Source organism: Bos grunniens, chromosome 7 (genome assembly GCF_055505025.1).
Source record: "Bos grunniens cultivar Pamir isolate PY7600 chromosome 7, Bosgru_T2T1.0, whole genome shotgun sequence".
Taxonomy (NCBI): Eukaryota; Metazoa; Chordata; class Mammalia; order Artiodactyla; family Bovidae; genus Bos; species Bos grunniens.
In genome coordinates, this window is record NC_141171.1 from 52,929,878 (window position 1) to 52,949,325 (window position 19,448).

At 39.8% G+C, this 19,448-nt stretch overlaps 2 protein-coding genes across 51 annotated transcripts in view; one reads left to right on the plus strand and one right to left on the minus strand.

The window, feature by feature from the left end:
- Positions 1 to 4,823: 4,823 nt before the first annotated feature.
- On the minus strand, positions 4,824 to 6,338 carry LOC147369565 (uncharacterized). Its single transcript, XM_086412154.1, has one exon. The coding sequence runs from the start codon at positions 6,064 to 6,066 to the stop codon at positions 5,362 to 5,364; it is 705 nt and encodes a 234-aa protein (XP_086268280.1). The 5' UTR covers positions 6,067 to 6,338; the 3' UTR covers positions 4,824 to 5,361.
- Positions 5,630 to 19,448, plus strand: part of RNF14 (ring finger protein 14) — a 54,026-nt gene continuing 40,207 nt past the window's right edge. For 2 of the 50 annotated variants that reach the window (XR_015167559.1, XM_086412126.1), the window contains exons 1-6: positions 5,630 to 5,963; positions 7,865 to 8,040; positions 10,287 to 10,456; positions 11,483 to 11,634; positions 14,316 to 14,843; positions 16,175 to 16,403. Coding sequence is in view for 26 of the 50 variants with exons in the window: in XM_086412126.1 (XP_086268252.1) it covers positions 10,303 to 10,456; positions 11,483 to 11,634; positions 14,316 to 14,843; positions 16,175 to 16,403 (1,063 nt within the window). In the remaining 24 variants the exon portion in view is untranslated. The remainder of the gene's footprint in view (positions 5,964 to 7,864; positions 8,041 to 10,286; positions 10,457 to 11,482; positions 11,635 to 14,315; positions 14,844 to 16,174; positions 16,404 to 19,448) is intronic. The other 48 variants (XR_015167574.1, XM_086412141.1, XR_015167562.1 and 45 more) reach the window with 28 other exon arrangements.

The following is a 19,448-nucleotide window of genomic DNA, read 5'->3' on the forward strand; positions in this document are numbered from 1 at the left end:
TATTCAGCGGCTGACTCTGTTGATTGGCCTTGTTATGTATTCAGCATTTCTGAGTGATTGTAGGATATAACTGTTCTCACACTAAAAGAACCACCCCTTTGGAGGCCTGGATCACATTCATTAATTAATTTGGTCATCTGGTCACTCATTTATTGGGTGGAATTCAGCATGTTCTTCTCCATTTACAAGGTCAGGCTTTTTTGGCAAGAGAAGTAGCTAAATAGCTAAAGTTGACCCGTATTTTCCTTTCCTCTAAACCACTGGTTTGGTTTTCTTTCTTCACATAGAATCCAATCAGCTTAATTCTCACCTTGCTTCAGAAAGATTCTTGCAGGAAGGAAAATGAGTCTTCCCATCGTTACATAAATTCTCATGGGGCTCCCCTTTATAAGTTTGTGACAGCCAAGAGTTGAGCCCGGAGCTCCGAGAGAAACAGCCATACGCTGATTTATGATGGCAGCTGCTGCTAAATCTCACCCCTCTTTCCTTCTTACAGTGCCATGTTACCTTGGGGTTACAAAACTCTTTTCACTGTTATTCAGGGGAATAATAATAAAGTGCCAGGTTGCAAGTATAAACATGATCATTCTGTGCCTATTATTGTAAATCAAATTTTGCCTTGGATCAGAAGCACAGAAAACATTTTTATACTGTCAGCCACCGCAAGCCTTTTTAGGAGTCTGTTTTTATATAACCCTGGGATGACCTGAGGTATTGTTTGAGCTGTACTGACCAGGGAAGCTGGCCACATTGGTTAGTCTGGCTATTTTTCCTTACAGATCTGAGCACTTTCCTTGGGCAAAGTGTTAACCTGATTTAAGCATAGCATTAGGGTTAATAACATGGCTCAGGACTCCAATTGCCTGGGTTCAAAGCCTGGCTTTGTAATTTCCTATTTGTGTGACCATGGCAAGCCACTTAACTTGTCTGTGATCAGTCTCCCTGGCTTTAAAACAGGGATGATGATGGTAATATGTTATAGGGTTACTGTCACATTTAGCTTACTCCATGCAGAACATTTAGAATAGCGCATGGGACATGAATAGCGCTCTACTTGTTAATTATTTATAATTATGCTTTTAGCTCTCAATTTTTATTTTTGAGTATGAAGCCCCTGTTTTAAAGAAACACCAATTTTTCAGATTTCCAGGTGATAGTAGTAAATTTTTTGAGATCCACAGAGTGAGGAAGTATATAACGACAGGAGATCAGCTGTGAAACTTCTGTACTGGGATGAGGCCTGCCACTATCCAGTCCTGTCCCAGAGTTGGGGCAAGACTTTCCCTTCCACACCACTGCCCCTCTATATGTCAAGGCTTGTTTCAGGAATGCTTGAGAGGGATGGCCGTTGAAAAGGAGTCTGGCCCCCCCAGGCAGGTGGGGTGAGCTCAGCAAAGGTTGTGGACACCATTGGATGCCAGTGATGGATGAACCAGTGCAGGTCCTGATGGAAGGCCTGCAGGTCCCTGCAAGACCAGACATATTTTGTGACTCACTTTTGCTTCTCTACCCAATGGCAGGTTGTTGACCTCTGGTCTAGGTCACACAACCCATTCTCTCCTAGCCCTGGACTCCATCATCATCTAGTGTTCATGAGGACAGGGTATGGAGTTAAATCTCTTTCTCTCTCTTTGTGTTTTCATTCTACCTATCATGACATCATAAACTGTAATCCTGACTTCCCTGGGGCCTTCTCTTTTAATTCTTAAAGCCAGAACGGCTTTATTCTGTCTGTATTTCTGTTTCAACAAACCCTAATTCTTTTACAAGCTATATGAGAGGGTCAGACTGATGAGGAACTGGTCCTAATACTATAGGTCACCACTGAATAACACTGGTAAAATCATTTCACCCCTTAGCACTTCAATTTCCTCATTTGTAAAATGGGGAGATACAATTACTTTGGTCATGGGGTCCTGGGTGTTAAAATGAAACAATGCATGTAAAATGCTTAGCACAGCAGAGGATTAGGCATGTAGGGAAAGCTCAATTTAAACTAAATGATGCAAAACCAGGCACATTAAAACCAAAGCTACAAAAATCTTACAGAGTCTAGAAAGAAAATTAAGTAAAAAACTCTCTTTATCCAAACCTGACCTCCAAAGTGGACTCTGCTTAGTTCACTTTAAACTTTCATCCAAACTTTTAACACTGCTTTGAAATTCTTCTATTCCCTCTGTCCTGTGACCTCTGACATGAAGCCATGACATGATGTCACAATCACCTTTTACTTTGACTTTGTGAGAATTTCCTGACCTGGTTCTTTGTCTCCCTCCTTTTTAGCAGCTGGGAGATCTCCGGCTGCATTCATGGGCTCATCTCCAAGCACTCTGCAGTGGGGTTTCACTCTTGGTTTTATTTCTTTTGGCTGAATATGAACAATATTAGTGGATGACTTCAGAGATTCTTCTTCCTTCCTTTGTCTTTTTAAGGAGTACATTTCTGGTTTTGATGTCCATTACAGGGATAGTTAGGTTTGTGCTCTGTAACAGTCAAGATTTATAGTACAGAGGATTAGGACTGATTATTTGCATTTCAAAAATTTCCCTTCTGTGGCAGTCAGGAAGCCCCTCCAGTACCCAATTTTTTCCCACCTGACTTTTCCTTTCTCCTGCATTCAGGACCAGCAATGTAATTTGTGAAGCTCAGTGCAAAATGAAAATGCAGACCTCTTTTTTCCAGAGTGGCTACTCCATTTTACATCCTCAGAATCAATATATGAGGATTCCAATTTCTTTGCCACTTCACCAACACTTGTTATAATCTGTCTTCTTTTTAAAAATTCTTTATTGAGATGTAATTGGCATACAACATTATATTAGTTTCAGGTGTATAACATAATAATCCAATATATGTGTGTATTGAGAAATGATTTCTACAGTGAGTGTAGTACATACAATACAGATTTTTTTCTTGTAATGAAAACATTTAAGATTTATTCTCAGCAACTTTCATATATAGAATATTATGTACTATATTCACCATGGTTTCCATAACATCCCAATGACCTATTTATTTTATAATTAGAAGTTTGTGTCTTCACCCACTTGCCACCTCTTGCCTCTGACAACCATCAAACAGTTCTCTGTATCATGAGATTAAAAAAATTTTTTTTCTTTTTATTACAGTGGTTCTAGTAAGTGTGACTAGGGTTGCACAGAGTCGGACACGACTGAAGTGACTTAGCAGCAGCAGCAGTGAGTGTGAAGTGGCTTCTAATTGTGGTTTTGATTTGTATTTCCCTGATGACTAGGCAATGCCAAAGAATGCTCAAACTACCACACAATTGCACTCATCTCACACGCTAGTAAAGTAATGCTCAAAATTCTCCAAGCCAGGCTTCAGCAATACGTGAACCGTGAACTTCCTGATGTTCAAGCTGGTTTTAGAAAAGGCAGAGGAACCAGAGATCAAATTGCCAACATCCGCTGGATCATGGAAAAAGCAAGAGAGTTCCAGAAAAGCATCTATTTCTGCTTTATTAACTATGCCAAAGCCTTTGACTGTGTGCATCACAATAAACTGTGGAAAATTCTGAAAGAGATGGGAATACCAGACCACCCGACCTGCCTCTTGAGAAATCTGTATGCAGGTCAAGAAGCAACAGTTAGAACTGGACATGGAACAACAGACTGGTTCCGAAAAGGAGTACATCAAGGCTGTATATTATCACCCTGCTTATCTAACTTATATGCAGAGTACATCATGAGAAACGCTGGACTGGAAGAAGCACAAGCTGGAATCAAGATTGCCGGGAGAAATATCAATAACCTCAGATATGCAGATGACACCACCCTTATGGCAGAAAGTGAAGAGGAACTCAAAAGCCTCTTGATGAAAGTGAAAGTGGAGAGTGAAAAAGTTGGCTTAAAGCTCAACATTCAGAAAACTATGATCATGGCATCTGGTCCCACCAGTTCATGGGAAATAGATGGAGGAAACAGTGGAAACAGTGTCAGACTTTATTTTTATGGGCTCCAAAATCACTGCAGATGGTGACTGCAGCCATGAAATTAAAAGACGCTTACTCCTTGGAAGGAAAGTTATGACCAACCTAGATAGCATATTGAAAAGCAGAGACATTACTTTGCCAACAAAGGTCTGTCTGGTCAAGGCTATGGTTTTTCCAGTGGTCATGTAGGGATGTGAGAGTTGGACTGTGAAGAAGGCTGAACGCCGAAGAATTGATGCTTTTGAACTGTGGTGTTGGAGAAGACTCTTGAGAGTCCCTTGGACTGCAAGGAGATCCAACCAGTCCATTCTGAAGGAGATCAGCCCTGGGATTTCTTTGGAAGGAATGATGCTGAAGCTGAAACTCCAGTACTTTGGCCACCTCATGCGAAGAGTTGACTCACTGGAAAAGACTCTGATGCTGGGAGGGATTGTGGGCAGGAGGAGAAGGGGACAACAGAGGATGAGATGGCTGGATGGCATCACTGACTCGATGGACGTGAGTCTGAGTGAACTCTGGGAATTTGTGATGGACAGGGAGGCCTGGCGTGCTGCAATTCATGGGGCCCCAAAGAGTTGGACATGACTCAGCAACTGAACTGAACTGATGACTAATTTAGACGAGCCTTTTTTTCACATGCTTACTAAACATTTGTATATCTTCTTTGGAGAAATGTCTATTCAAATCCTTTGCCCATTTTTAAATTGAGTTATTTGTCTTTCTGTTGTTGAGTTGTAGGAGTTCTTTATATATTCTGGCTTTTAAACCTTTATCAGACATATGATTTTCAAATTTGTTCCCCTATTCTGTGGGTTGTCTTTTCTTGATAATGTCCTTTGAAATACAGAAGTTTTTAATTTTGATGAATCTATTTTTCTTTTATTTCTTGTGCTTTTGTTCCTAAGAACCTATTGCATAATCCAAGTTCATGATTTACTCCATTTTCTTCTAAGAGATTTTTTAGTTTTACTGCTTATATTTAGGTCTTTGATACATTTTGAGTTAATTTTTGCATATGGCATGAGGTAGGGGACATGTAATTTTAATTCCCACTCAGCCTATACGCTTTGGTAAATTCTTGAACCTTTCTCAATTTCTTCACTTTTAAAGCAGGAATAACAAATAGTATCTAAATTTTAAGGTTATAATGAAGTGAAAATTTACATAAAACCATGAGTACAGAACTTGAAGCATCCCTACGCTTAATAAACACTTAATAAACAGTAGTTATTACTGTTACAATATGACCAATGAGCGAATGCCTTCATAGTGGAGGTGCCAGAAAGATAGGTAGCATTTCTGAGACCGGAGTCCCGGGAGGAAGAGGCTTGCCTTCTCTACTTGGGGGAGCAGGTGTACCCCAGGTAGTTTTCTGCCTCGTGATTTACCTCTAGTGATTGGTAGAAATTCTAATTCCGAGGCACATTCCCAGCAGGGGCCCCAGAATCTGCATTTGTGTCATCGTCTCCACAGGCATACTTAAGTGTGGTGGGCAGCGGTACGGTGACGGTGGTCGCGGCTGCAGCGCCGGTTTGACCTGCGGGGGGCGGCCGAGAGGCCGCGGCGGTCACGGCGTCTGCGCAGAGCCCTTTTTTCGCCGAGGCCTCCCAGCCAGATCCGCCCGGCTCAGCTGACAGCTCCGAAGACGGAAGAGGCGGTCCGCCGGTTGAGCCGGGCGTCTCCAGGCGGGGCCAGCGAGTGGAGGTGAGGGGACCCGGAGCTAGGTTGGAGGGCGGAACTTTCGAGCCCGGCGCGGTGGGGCAACCGGAAGGTACGGTGGGAACTGCGCTCCAGGCGCGCGAGGCAGAGAAGGGCGGCCGGGCCGGGACTGCTTGCTTAGCAGGCTTTAACTCCCCGGACCCGGGACCCGGCCCGGTAAGGTCCGCGGGGTGCCCAGAGGAGAAAGGCCCTGCCCCTTCGGGACCCCTGGGCGGGCTCACACGCGCGCAGCGTCCTTCGTTTCCAAGCGCTGGGGCAGGTAGCAGGGCTCGGGCCTGCCACCCAGCTGTAGGTGAGTCGCACAAACGACGACTCCATACGCCGCGCAGTGAGCCGTGGAGACACGGCAGCGGCGTGCTGACCCCCTGCCTCCCGGCCATGGGTGAAACCTTCATGGTGTGGCCTGGGAGAATGAGTAGGATTTTCCCAGGCCCGAGGGAAACCCGGCGGAGGAGGGGCTTCCCTCACTTTTGTAGCGGTTTCCGGTTTGCCTAAAAGTCATATTAAACTTGAATTCTCTCTTTTCCTGACACCGGGGTTTATTCTTGTTCCTGTGTTAACAGCTGAAGAAACAAGGTGATCTGAACCCCGTTTTATTTTTATATTAGCTCTGTGACCTTGAGCCAGCGTGGACTTAAAATGTCCTTTTTCTGTGTATAGTGGAAATAGGAGTAGGACTTTCTTCATGGGGTTGTGGGAATCTAACGGGTTAGTGCATTTAAAGGGCTTACAACAATGCCTGACACATGGTAAGAGTTCACTCTTTTTGCTGTTATTGTGACGACCAACCCAACGTGCTCCTGGTGGGATGTGGCAGTGCAGTCCCTGAACCTTGATTCTAGTCCGCCATTGCAGCAACCACATCTCACCCCAGTTCAGTTCTCACTTTTTCCAGTGTCTAACCTAAAGCACTGCTAGATTCTGAGAGCAATATAGAGAGAGGCAAGACACTTGATCGTCGCCCTTAAGGAACTAATTTAGTCTTGTAGGAGAGGAAGCGCAAGTTCAGAGGAAAAACTGTAATGCAAGGTGGGGTGTGACAATGTCATAGAAAAGTTACAATTAAAAAATGGTTTTCTGAATTTTTAAAGAAAGACATGCTAATTGGAAGTTTTACATGGAATGGGGGTTTTGGAGATGGGTCTTGAAGACTGAATAGAAAAAGAAATTCATGTCAGCAATTTTAATTAAGGGACTGGGACCTATGGCAGCTTCAGAAGCTGGGGTCTGGTGAGTTGGGTCATGAGGAGCTGCCAATGGGAAACAGCTTGGAGTAGAGTTTCTTAATCTTGGCTGCACATTAGAATAACATGGTGAACTTGGATGACCCATGTCTGAATTGCTCTGGGGTGCAGCCTGGGTATAAATTGATTTCACCTCATTTATAATGTTTGAACAGGAAGAAACAAAAAGCTTAATTACATTATCACCGTGTATTACAGCATTTACAGTTCTGTAAGGTGATGTGAAAAGACTTAATATGTAGTCCATAGTAGTCCTACTCGATACATGTAAATTGATCTAAATTTCATTGTTAGCTTATTTGGGAGTCACACATCTGAAAACATGGCTTTAAAATTACTGTTTTATATTTTTTGCATATTTTAAGGTATTCATAGCATTCTCCAGAACCCATCTATGGACCAATCTCCCTTTCTCCTTTATTCCCTGTTGAAGAAGCCTGGTAAAGCATTTAGAATAGGACTTAAATGTTTGTGTGTGAGCACTTTTATTATTTTGTTTTTAAATACCCTGCTACCTTCCTTAAATTAACCTAATGTTGAGTGTCCCTGGCAGGATTAATTCGTTAGTGGACAAAAGGACCAACTGGAGGGGTAGGAAATGAAGGAATAGAAGAAGTGGAAGAGGAAAGGAAAAACAAAAACAAGAAAACCGCAGGAAGCGGTTTGTTATGGGGGCATGTTGTGCTGTCATCTCATATGACCTTGGTGTTCTTAGCTCCTCCCAGGGCTGAAGGCGGTCAGATAAGAAGGGCACTCTGATTATTGGGAACATGCAAATATCCTTTGAACCACATGGCTCAGTTAGACCGACCTAGGTGATTAGTATGCAGCTGTAGACTAGGATTGACTGTGTGTTCGGATGTGCTTGATTTTAAGTGATCGTTACGGAAATTCAGAATTTAAATTTGGAGAGGGTGCTAACACCATCTTTTGTATTTTTTTTCTGCAGATGGCAGGGTTTCTCTAGTATATCTAGTATGTGTTCTACATCTTGGCCTTTTATCCACCTTCAGCAGTCTCATCTCCATCATCTTAAGAATAAATGAGATTTGCATGAGTTCCAAACTTGGGGCTGAAATACAAACTCCAGTGCTGATATCCTTTTCTTCTAGTTGTTATTAACAGGTACTAACTGACCTTAAATAGAATATATCACTGTGTCTTAGGTAGGGACACAGCTTAAGCAGAACCATTATCATCTGCTAGAAAATGTACTTTTTGAAAATGGAATTATTTTAAATGAATTTGAGTTTTGCAGTGTCACTTTTTAATAACATGAAAAACCATGTCCTAACTTTTCTTTGTGCATTCCAATTTAGAAAATATTTCAGCCAAGAGGGAGCATATTTGCACAGTTATAGTCTAGTATTTTAATAGAATGGTAATTTTTGGTGGTGGTTTTACTAATTTTCACAGATTCTCACTACATATTTTTTGCATGTTTGAATTATCTGACAGTGTGGTGTATCTTTCAGTTGCTGTAATTAAAAAGCATTTGTACAGTTTAATTATAGCATATTTTCACTGTTGGTGTTACCTAGAATAATGATAAATCTTAAAATTGATTTAGTATTATTTCAAAATTTTAATGTTATTTTGCTGCTTCCTCAGTTATCTGTCTTACATGTTATCATCCTTGTAACAGTCTCTAGAGTAGGGTGTTCTCAAGTAGGAGCAATTTTCTTCCCCCTCCCCAGTGGCAGGGGTGTGGTGGATATTTGGTTATGTCTGGAGATGTTTGTGATTGTCACAACTCTTGAGGAAAAGGGATGCTGCTGGCATCTAGTAAGTTGAAGCCAGACATGCAGATTCATGTCCTCTAATGCACAGGACAGCCTCCCACGACAGTTGTCTGTTCCAAAATGTCAGTAGCACTGAGGCTGAGAAAACCTGCCATAGAGATTCCTGTGGATTTAAAAAATTCATTTATTTTTAAGAAGTATATCAAATATACTTTGACTGCTTTTGTGAGCAAGGCACTTTTCTAAGTTTAGAGAGCAAGTCAAAGTAGTTTGTGAATTGTCCTTGAAAAAATTTTTATTGTGCTTTCTTTTCTCAGTTCAGTTCAGTTCAGTTGCTCATTTGTGTCCAACTCTTTGTGACCCCATGAATCGCAGCACACCAGGCCTCCCTGTCCATCACCAACTCCCGGAGTTCACTCAAACTCATGTCCATCGAGTTGGTGATGCCATCCAGCCATCTCATCCTCTGTTGTCACCTTCTCCTCCTGCCCCCAATCCCTCCCAGCATCAGGGTCTTTTCCAATGAGTCAACTCTTTGCATGAGGTGGCCAAAGTATTGGAGTTTCAGCTTTAGCAGCAGTCCTTCCAATGAACACCGAGGACTAATCTCCTTTAGAATGAACTGATTGGATCTCCTCGCAGTCCAAGGGACTCTCAAGAGTCTTCTCCAGCACCACAGTTCAAAAGCATCAATTCTTCAGCGCTCAGCTTTCTTCACAGTCCAACTCTCACATCCATACATGACCACTGGAAAAACCATAGCCTTGACTAGACGGACCTTTGTTGGCAAAGTCTCTGCTTTTTAATATGCTGTCTAACTTTCCTTCCAAGGAGTAAGCGTCTTAATTTCGTGGCTGCAGTCACCATCTGCAGTGATTTTGGAGCCCAAAAAATAAAGTCTGACACTGTTTCCACTGTTTCCCCATCTGTTTGCCATGAAGTGATGGGACCGGATGCCATGATCATAGTTTTCTGAATGTTGAGCTTTAAGCCAACTTTTTCACTCTCCACTTTCACTTTCATCAAGAGGCCTTTTAGTTCTTCTTTACTTTCTGCCATAAGGGTGGTGTCATCTGCATATCTGAGGTTATTGATATTTCTCCTGGCAATCTTGATTCCAGCTTGTGCTTCTTCCAGCCCAGCGTTTCTCATGATGTACTCTGCATATAAGTTAGATAAGCAGGGTGACAATATACAGCCTTGACAATATACAGCCTTTTCCTATTTGGAACCAGTCTGTTGTTCCATGTCCAGTTCTAACTGTTGCTTCCTGACCTGCATATAGGTTTCTCAAGAGTCAGGTCAGGTGATCTGGTATTCCCATCTCTTTCAGAATTTTCCACAGTTTATTGTGATCCACACATATCATACCTAACTGAAAAAGTCAGCAATTATAAGAACCACAGCTGTCCTTTTTGAAAAAGGCTGTTACTGTGTTGATCTACTGGAATATTAGATATGCCTGTCACTTTTAGTTAGATAGAAAAGTGAGAATATTGATTAATTCTTTGCAGTTGTTTTTGAGGAACTTTCTTCTGGGGGGAATGGGGTTGTTGCGGGGAGGGCCATTAGACTTTTCAAGACTCTGCGCCTTTTCTGTTCTTAACTGACTTGAATGATTATCTTCAGCTCCTCAGAAAATTAAATGTCGTCAGAAGACCGAGAAGCTCAGGAGGATGAATTGCTGGCCCTGGCAAGTATTTATGATGGAGATGAATTTAGAAAAGCAGAGTCTGTCCAAGGTGGAGAAACCAGGATCCATTTGGACTTACCACAAAATTTCAAGATATTTGTGAGCGGTTAGTTAATATTCTCTTAAACAGATTTTTTCTCGATAAAGGTTCTTCTCAATTTCTTAGTGTACCCTAAGTTATTTATCATCTTGTGTTTATAGGCATTAGTGATACATGGTAGTATTACAGATTTAATGCCTGTTTCTGTTTTAATTGAAAATAAAGGGTGAACAATTTTCAATTTAATTCTGCCTTTTTGATCACAAATATTATCCTGCATATTTCATGCTTCCTAATCATCTAACTAGCAGTTCATCAGCCATGAGTCATTGGCTGTTAAATAGGGGTAATAAAATAGAAAATGAAATAATAAATGTGAAAACACTTGGAAAGGTTTGGTTGTTGTTAATACTATTTGGTTTCTAGAATCTTTTCAACCACCATAAACACATGACACTACTACTCTGTGATCTTTTGCTTCAGAAAAAACTTAAAAACTAGTACTTTTGATACTGTATTCACAGAAGACATTATGAATACTTTCTCAATATGTTTCTAGTGTAACAGCTTTAAGTAAAGAAAGTAAGTGTGATAACTGAAAATGAAACTTTGATTGTGAGGGTGTTATGTATTGTAGCTTGCCCTCAGCCTGAGATCATTGCACTGGCATAAATTCTCCCAACTCTGATTCATTGGAGTTGGCACATGCTTATCTAAGTAGGTCATGGCTTTTTGATAGAAATAATGTCTTTTTCTCTAGATTGTGTCTTTAATTATCTACTGTAAAAAACAACAAAAGAAAACATTGTGTATTACTTGCTCACTAGTGTTAGGAATTATACTCAGAAGTGTAGCAAGAATAAGTTGTGTATCTTCATTTTAAATTTCATGATGCTTAGTAGATTTTTTTAAGGGCTTATAAGATTTTTTTAAGGTGGTGGCTCCAAAGTAAAATTAAGAACAGAAAGTGCTTTGGGGGAGGGTTTTTATCCCCTCAACCAAAGCATTACGTTTTTCTTGAGCACTGCTCAGCAGTAATGGACACTCAAGTGTTGACCAGCTGATCCTTTCTAATCTTTGTTTTTGGTTCAGGCAATTCAAATGAGTGTCTCCAGAATAGTGGCTTTGAATACACCATTTGCTTTCTGCCTCCACTTGTGCTGAACTTTGAACTGCCACCAGATTATCCATCCTCCTCCCCACCTTCATTCACACTTAGTGGCAAATGGCTGTCACCAACTCAGGTTAGACCCGAAACTTAATTTCTATCCATTTTTAGAAACTTAAAAAATCATCTTTAATTGAAGACTACCTTGATGATCTTGAATTCAGTGCATGAAGAACAAATGGGTTTGATGTTGTAATTTTTTCCCCTTCATGAATTGTAATGCTAATAAGTTGAAAATGTTTGGTGTTTTAGAAAGGAATGGCAATAATTAGAATGATTAATCATTTTGAATTGAAGTAGGAGTAATTTTTAATCAAGTATATTGTTTCTCTCCTTTTCTTGCTATTTTCCCATTGAATCTGTATTATAATGGAGACTATAGGTCCTCCTCATTTTCCTCAGATGTTGGTATTGCTTTTTATTACTTTTATACATTCCTTAAATGAAAGATTTAATTGTAATTAGGACTAAAATTGAGCTAATGTAGTTATAATAAACATTCCTTAAGAACACATAAGAGCGCCTTTGTAAAAGTCTGTATATTAGCAACAGTTGTTGACTGAGCTCACATAATGTGAATGCACACAAATAGAAATGCATATGATTCCTGTAGATATCTCATTAAGGCTTGAGATCTTATATTACAAGCTTTCATTTCCTCTGGGTCGTATATCCTTTTCTAGTAACAATGTCAGCTCTTGATTGAGACATAAATATGGCTTGAAGCTAAGATAATGTATTCTGGAATAGATAATGGATCAATAGCAGTTACTTTTCTAGAAGTCATGATGAAGATTGATAGGCTGATGTATTAAGACAAAAGCTGTCAGAGTTACTTGACCTCAAGGAACAGCTTGTCAGTTTTTCTTTTTTGGCTATGTAATTCTCATTCCCACCACTGTTCATTCATCACCAGGCTGATCCTTAGATGAGAGTGCATTTGTAAAATTGAACTTAGAGTTTAAAGACAAAGTTAAAATTTTAAAAAAAGAATAATACATGTAGAATAAAAAGGAGATTCACCTTGCATTTAGTATCTTTGTCAGAGGTAACACATGCAAGACAGTGGATTATTTACATTTAGATCACTGAGAGTTGATTAAATTATCTAGACATTTATAGTCCATTTCTCCACAGAGCTCTTGATACTTTATGTTTATGCATGTGTACACATGTACAGTTGCAGATTCCAACCAAATAGCATCTACTTAATGCTGGCTTTTAGGGTATAGAGAGAAGAGAGTTGCTCATTATTTTATGTTACATAGCTAAAATTACAGTAGGACTCTCTGTCAAGTAAATTTTTGTCCATATAATTGGCATTTTAATCTGTCTCTTAGGCTCCTTCTTCCTTCAATTCTTATTTGTTACTGGGCCCTGATTCCTTGGCTTTATGAATTGCTCCTGTTGATAATGAAGTTGACTCATGGACCTGTTCCTCACTGAATTTGATTGATAGATAGAAGTGGGTTTAGTTTTCTAGTATTTTCCCTATTTCTCTTCCAATATATACATACACACAGTGTCTTTCATGCTCTTCTCTTTCTGCTTCCCTCGTTCCTCACATGTATGTACATCTCAGATACCTCTTTAGAGAAGGGACGAGAAGAAAAGAGGATGGAGGAGGATGACTTCTTCCTTGGATTTGGTGACTCAAACATTCAGAGCTTCCCTTTTAGTATTTATTACATTTTAAAGATTTCATCCGGTTTCTTATTGATCATGAAAGCACATTTATGCAAATGTGTAAAAGCATTTGTTGTCCAGTCTTGAACAGTCAGTGTTTAATTTTGTGCCCATATAGAGTTTAGTGAATAGCACTATGCAGTGTAAGGAGGAGAATGTGGTTCTTTTTTACTTCAAATGTCAAATTTACAAAATTTATTTGCATCTGGAAGGCTTATTCTTTGATGTTTACCTAAAAAGAAAAGCTGCTTATGAACCTGAGCTCTACTTAAAAATCTTCTTATATTTGCCTTTCAAATTGAACAGACCAGTTTTAAGGAGGAAAAGTCAAAATAGTTTAAATTTTGGTTGCCTAACTTAGGAAATGTGAGCTTTGCCTATGGCAGTCAAATCATGTTAAGGGCTTGTAATCATGTCCAGGTTCAATATCAGTCTGCTTTCCTCTATTAACCTGGATCTGGTGTAAGCTCAGATTGCCTAGTTAAAATCAGCTTATAAATTGGAATAACAAGGACTCTGAGATTAGATTCTGTTAGTGATTTTTTTCACTTAAGTTGGCTTCTTGATACAGTTGAAAGAATTAATTTTAAAGCTTGGATGGTATTTTTAAATTGTTTTTTGCTAATCTTTATTGTAGGGTACCAACAGGGCTAGTACTCCAAAGGAATAGAAATAGTTCATTTTAAAACTAGATCTCTTCTCCTACGTGAGATAGATAGTAGTACTAAAGTAAAGAAAAATAAAGAACAGAAAAGGCCCTCCATTTCAGTAGCCCATGTGTAAACCTTGTTCTCTGTCTGGTAGACTCTTAATTGTCTCTCTGGTTTTATGGGACTTCTTTTAGCTTCTGACCTTGTGTCTGTGGCTCGTGTTGCTGAATAGTTTAAGAAGTACTTTGATAAGAACGCTGATGCTATTGTGCAGCACAGTTTATCACAGAAGTGAAAAGAATACTTTCTGCTTCCTAACAGGAAGTATAAAGGTCTAAATTAAAAAGATTTCAAGGGAAATTAGGAGTTGACAGCATCATCTTTCCAAACTCACCAGCATCCTCATGTGTTTTTCCCCTAGCTATCTGCTCTCTGCAAGCACTTAGACAACCTGTGGGAAGAACACCGTGGCAGCGTGGTCCTCTTTGCCTGGATGCAGTTTCTTAAGGAAGAGACCTTAGCATACCTGAATATTGTCTCTCCTTTTGAACTCACGATGGGTTCTCAGAAAAAGGTTCAGAGAAGGATGGCTCAAGCTTCTTCCAACACAGAGCTAGATTTTGGAGGAGCCACTGGATCTGACATAGACCAAGAAGAAGTTGTGGACGAGAGAGCCGTGCAGGATGTGGAATCATTGTCGAGTCTGATCCAGGAAATCTTGGACTTTGATCAAGCTCAGCAGATAAAATGCTTTAATAGTAAATTGTTCCTGTGCAATATCTGTTTCTGTGAGAAACTGGGTAGTGAGTGCATGTACTTCTTGGAGTGCAGGCATGTGTACTGCAAAGCCTGTCTCAAGGACTACTTTGAAATCCAGATCAGAGATGGCCAAGTTCAATGCCTCAACTGCCCAGAACCCAAGTGCCCTTCAGTGGCCACTCCTGGTCAGGTAACTCTTCACTCCTCCGACAGCTGCTCCCTAATTCTCTCACAATTCTCCAGAGGGAGGCATTCTCTCAGGAACTTCTTGATAGGGCTCATTAGGACAGTCTGAGACCTTGGAGCCAGCCCACCAGTTTTATTGTGTCCATGATCTTTATTTAAACAAATGTAAATGCTCCCTTTGCTGGCTTTGGAATGGGTGGTCCTTGGCAAGGATGAGCATTAAAAAAATAATTCTGGTGATTTACTCTGTATTATCTGCTAGGAGGGGGAACTACTACCCAGTCTGTGTGAGGTTGGGATCTGGAGGGCTTATCCCTTGCGATGATTAACCAAATGTTTACAGACTTTAAAGATAGCCTGCTTGGTTGTTTCTTCTTCTTCTTCTTTTTTTTTTTTTTTAAATCAGCTCCTTTGAGGCATAAATGTACTCATTTAAAGTGTACATTTTGCTTAGTTTTGACAAATGGGTAGACCCAGGTAACCACCATCTCAGTCAAGATATAAACTTCCCATACTAGCTTAGTTGGTAAAGAATCTGCCTGCAAAGCAGGAGACCCTGGTTTGATTCCTGGGTCATGAAGATCTTCTGGAAAAGGGATAGGCTACCCACTCCAGTATTCTTGGGCTTCCCTTGTGGCTCACCTGGTAAAGAATTCACCTGCAATGCGAGAGACCTGGGTTTGATCCCTGGGTTGGGAAGATCCCCTGGAGGAGGGAAAGGCTGCCCACTCCAGTGTTCTGGCCTGGAGAATTCCATGGATTGTACAGTCCTTGGGGTCGCAAAGAGTCAGACATGACTGAGCCACTTTCACTCATTCACTCACTCATACTTGGTTTGATTTTGAAGTGAGATCGAGGGTTTTATTTTGTTTTGTTTTGTTTTTTATATATATAACTTTATTTTAATTGGAGGCTAGTTACCTTACAATATTGTATTGGTTTTGCCACACATGACATGAATCTACCACAAGTGTACATGTGTTCCCCATCCTGAACCCCCCACCCACTTCCCTCCCCATCCCATCACTGTGGGTCATCCCAGTGCACCAGCCCTGAGCACTCTGTATCATGCATTGAACCTGGACTGGCTATTTGTTTCACATATGATAATATACATGTTTCAGTGCCATTCTCCCAAATCATCTCACCCTCACCCTCTTCCACAGAGTCCAAAAGACTGTTCTATACATCTGTGTCTCTTTTGCTGTCTTGCATACAGGGTTATCATTATTTTCTATTCATCTGGTTTTTATGCTTGCTTCCTAAAGATCTCCTTTAGGATCAGAACTGGTCGGGAAATCATCAGACTTAACGATGTTTTATATTTCCCTCCAGGTCAAAGAGCTAGTGGAAGCAGAGTTGTTTGCCCGTTATGACCGCCTTCTCCTCCAGTCCACCTTGGACCTGATGGCCGATGTGGTATACTGCCCCCGCCCATCCTGCCAGCTGCCTGTGATGCAGGAGCCTGGCTGTACTATGGGCATCTGCTCCAGCTGCAATTTCGCCTTCTGTACCCTGTGCAGACTGACCTACCACGGGGTCTCTCCATGTAAGGTGACAGCAGGTAGGTTGTAACCGTGTGAACTCAGTCTCCCAGCCCTCCCCCACCCCCTAGAAAAGAGACTTATCACTTCAATTCTTAATTTGGAAGAATTGTATTCTTCTTTGTTGGTTCAACAGATATTTTTATGTCAGTTACTACCTACATTCTGGGAATATAGCAGTGACCAAATGCCCTCATGGAACTTACATTCTAATGGGAGAGATAGGCAAACCAAATAAATAAGAATATTAGATAGTGGTAAATGCTGAAGAGGAAAAAAAAAAAAGGTAAAGCAGAGACAAGCTATAAAGTGTTCTGAAGGGGAAGACGTTTGGGACTTTATTTAGAAAAACCCAGTGGAGGCAAAGTGGTTTGAGTAGACTTGAAGGAAGTAAGGAAACAAACCATGCAGATATGGAGGGGGAGCATTCCATGGACGGAATGACAGGGTAATTTCTATCTATGAGTATGGAATAATGTAGATCCTGGCAAATGCAGAGCATCTGAGCTATCACTGTTGTTTCCATGGTGCGCACGTTTGATCAAGTGCTTTCTCAGTGAGCCCAGGAGGTCTCAGAATCTTCCTCAACACAGTACTTTAGAAAGCTGCCCTCTGTGGAGGTAGGCTCAGGAAGTGAAACCTGTTAGCCATTTCTGATTTAGATAAGGATTGAGAAATCAGGCCCTTGACATCAATTTTACTAGGCTTTGGTGACTTAGTGTTTCTCAAATTAACAGGGCTGATGATAATAACTACTTCATAAGGTTGTCGTAAGTTTGAAATGACCTATTGTAGTGCTGCTGAGAGTTGTTATAGTTGTTATACTGGTCAGTGACAGGGTAAATACAGAAATTGAGAGTCAGGGTTTAAAACTTTTACAGCAATTTCATTATTGCTGGCCACTGACTAAATTTTATGTCAGTCAAATACAATAAAAATTTAGGATTATTTTTTGTCTTTTTATGCATTTTTATAATAATTCATTTGATTATATTTTGCAAAAGTATTGGTCCTTGACAGAGTGGGAGGAAAAATCTGGTTCTCCACTGAAGTTTGAGAATGGGCATTTTGCATGTGAAATGCAAAATGGTAACTTTTTAAAAAATTTGTATATTATTTATTATTAAAGTATAATTGATGTATAATTTGTGCTAATTTTTTCTGTACAGCAGTGTGATTCACTTATACATATATGTACATTCTTTTTTATATTTATATTTTTTCCATTATGATTTATCACAGGATGTTGAACATAGTTCCCTGTGCTATACAGTAGGACCCCATTCATATATAACAGTTTGTGTAACCCCAACCTCCCCAATCCATTCCACTCCTGGTTTCCTTGGCAACTACCAGTCTGTTCTTATTTTGTAGATAGGTTCCTTTGTGTCATATTTTGGATTCCACATATAAGTGGTATCATATGGTATTTGTCTTTTTCTTTATGACTTTACTAGTAGGATAATCTCTAGCTGCATCGATGTTACTGCAGATGGCTTTATTGCATTGAACATCTTTTCTGTACCTGTTGGGCCATCTGTTTGTCTTCTTTGGAGAAATGTCTATTTATTAATAGTTATTTTTCCATTTTTCCATTGAGTTGTTTGTTTTTGTTGTTGAACTGTTTTGTTGTATGAACTGTTGATATATTTTGGAAATTAAGCCCATGTCAGTTACATCATTTGCAAATACTTTCTCCCAAACCATCTCTTTTTAGTGATGGTTTCCTCTGCTGAACAAAAGCTTATAAGTTTGATTAGGTCCCATTTGTGTATTTTTGTTTATTTCTATTACCTTGGTCAGAAAATGTTTTGCCTCTGTTCTCTTCTGAAAGTTTTATGGTGTTATGCATTAGATTTAAGTCTTCAAACCACAAAATGTTAACTATTAATGCCAATATTGCTCTAGTTACTGATTGTTAGCAGAGTGTCATCTCCAAGAAAGGACCCTGACAGGAGAATGAGTAAATGGAGTATTTCCAGTCACCTATTGCAGAGTCTTGTAGAGGTTATGGGCAGATGTGATGGAGAACTCACCAGAGTATAATATAAGCCTTTACTTGAGACTTTGGTATCCTTATCATTGAGAGGCTGAAATACCTTCCAGGTATTTCACAATGTTTGGGGAGTAAATCAAAGATAGACTTGGGGATTTCAGCAAAATTGGGAATCTCTTTCTTAGTCTCTATATGTTAAATATTACCATACAAAATATATAATACACTAATAATTTTATTATTTTGAGAACATTAGAGCAGGAACCTCTGTCCTTAAGATGTCTCAGAATATAAAAACGCTTTGAACTAGTAGAGGAAATTGAAATAACAGGATTTAAAAATACATGTCTGCTGCATCTCAGCAGAAGTGTTAAAGTCATGGGAATGAACAACACAGGGAAAGAATTCATAGGTGAAGGAAAAGTCCAGTTATAATTCTGCTCCAGAAGTTGTCTACTTCTAAATAATATGAGGAAGGTAAAATAATAAAAGAGCCAGAACATTGTTGAGAGAGGTCTTTAATTAATTGTGTTGAAAAGTTAAGGTAATAGAATTGTGAGCAAAAGCCTTTGTTGACAAATAAAGCCTTTGGAAATAGCTGCCCATTCCATTTGAGTTAAGTGATAAAGCAGTAGAAACCAGATTGATGAGTATTAAGCAGAAAAGTTGGTAGAAAGGACTTTTCCTTTATCTGTTGGTGGTAAATTTTATTCACTGGCTTTTTTCTTATATATGCAGAATTGAACCATTGGTCTTTGCCCTTAAATCAAAGGTGCTTTTGTTTAGTTTGGCAGGTCTTGTTATTAAATGGTGAATGATGCTGACTTAGTAGAAACTCAGTGTCTGTTTCAACCTCTGTGTCATTTGATAAGTCAGCCTTTAAACTGTACTACTAGTTGTACTAGTTGCACAAAAATATCAACATTAATAAGTTAAAATCAAAGGAAAAAGGTAAGCTATTATTCTGTCACATTTAAGAAGTCCAGCTTTTCTACTTGGAGAATTCCTGTCTGTTCTTTGTCTTTCATGCATGTGTAATTTTTACCTAGTTACAACCTAAATATATTTT

Coding starts and splice junctions, on each gene's coding strand:
- LOC147369565 (XM_086412154.1), bottom strand. CDS start 6,066: ATGAAGGTTTCACCCATGGCCGGGAGGCAGGGGGTCAGCACGCCGCTG.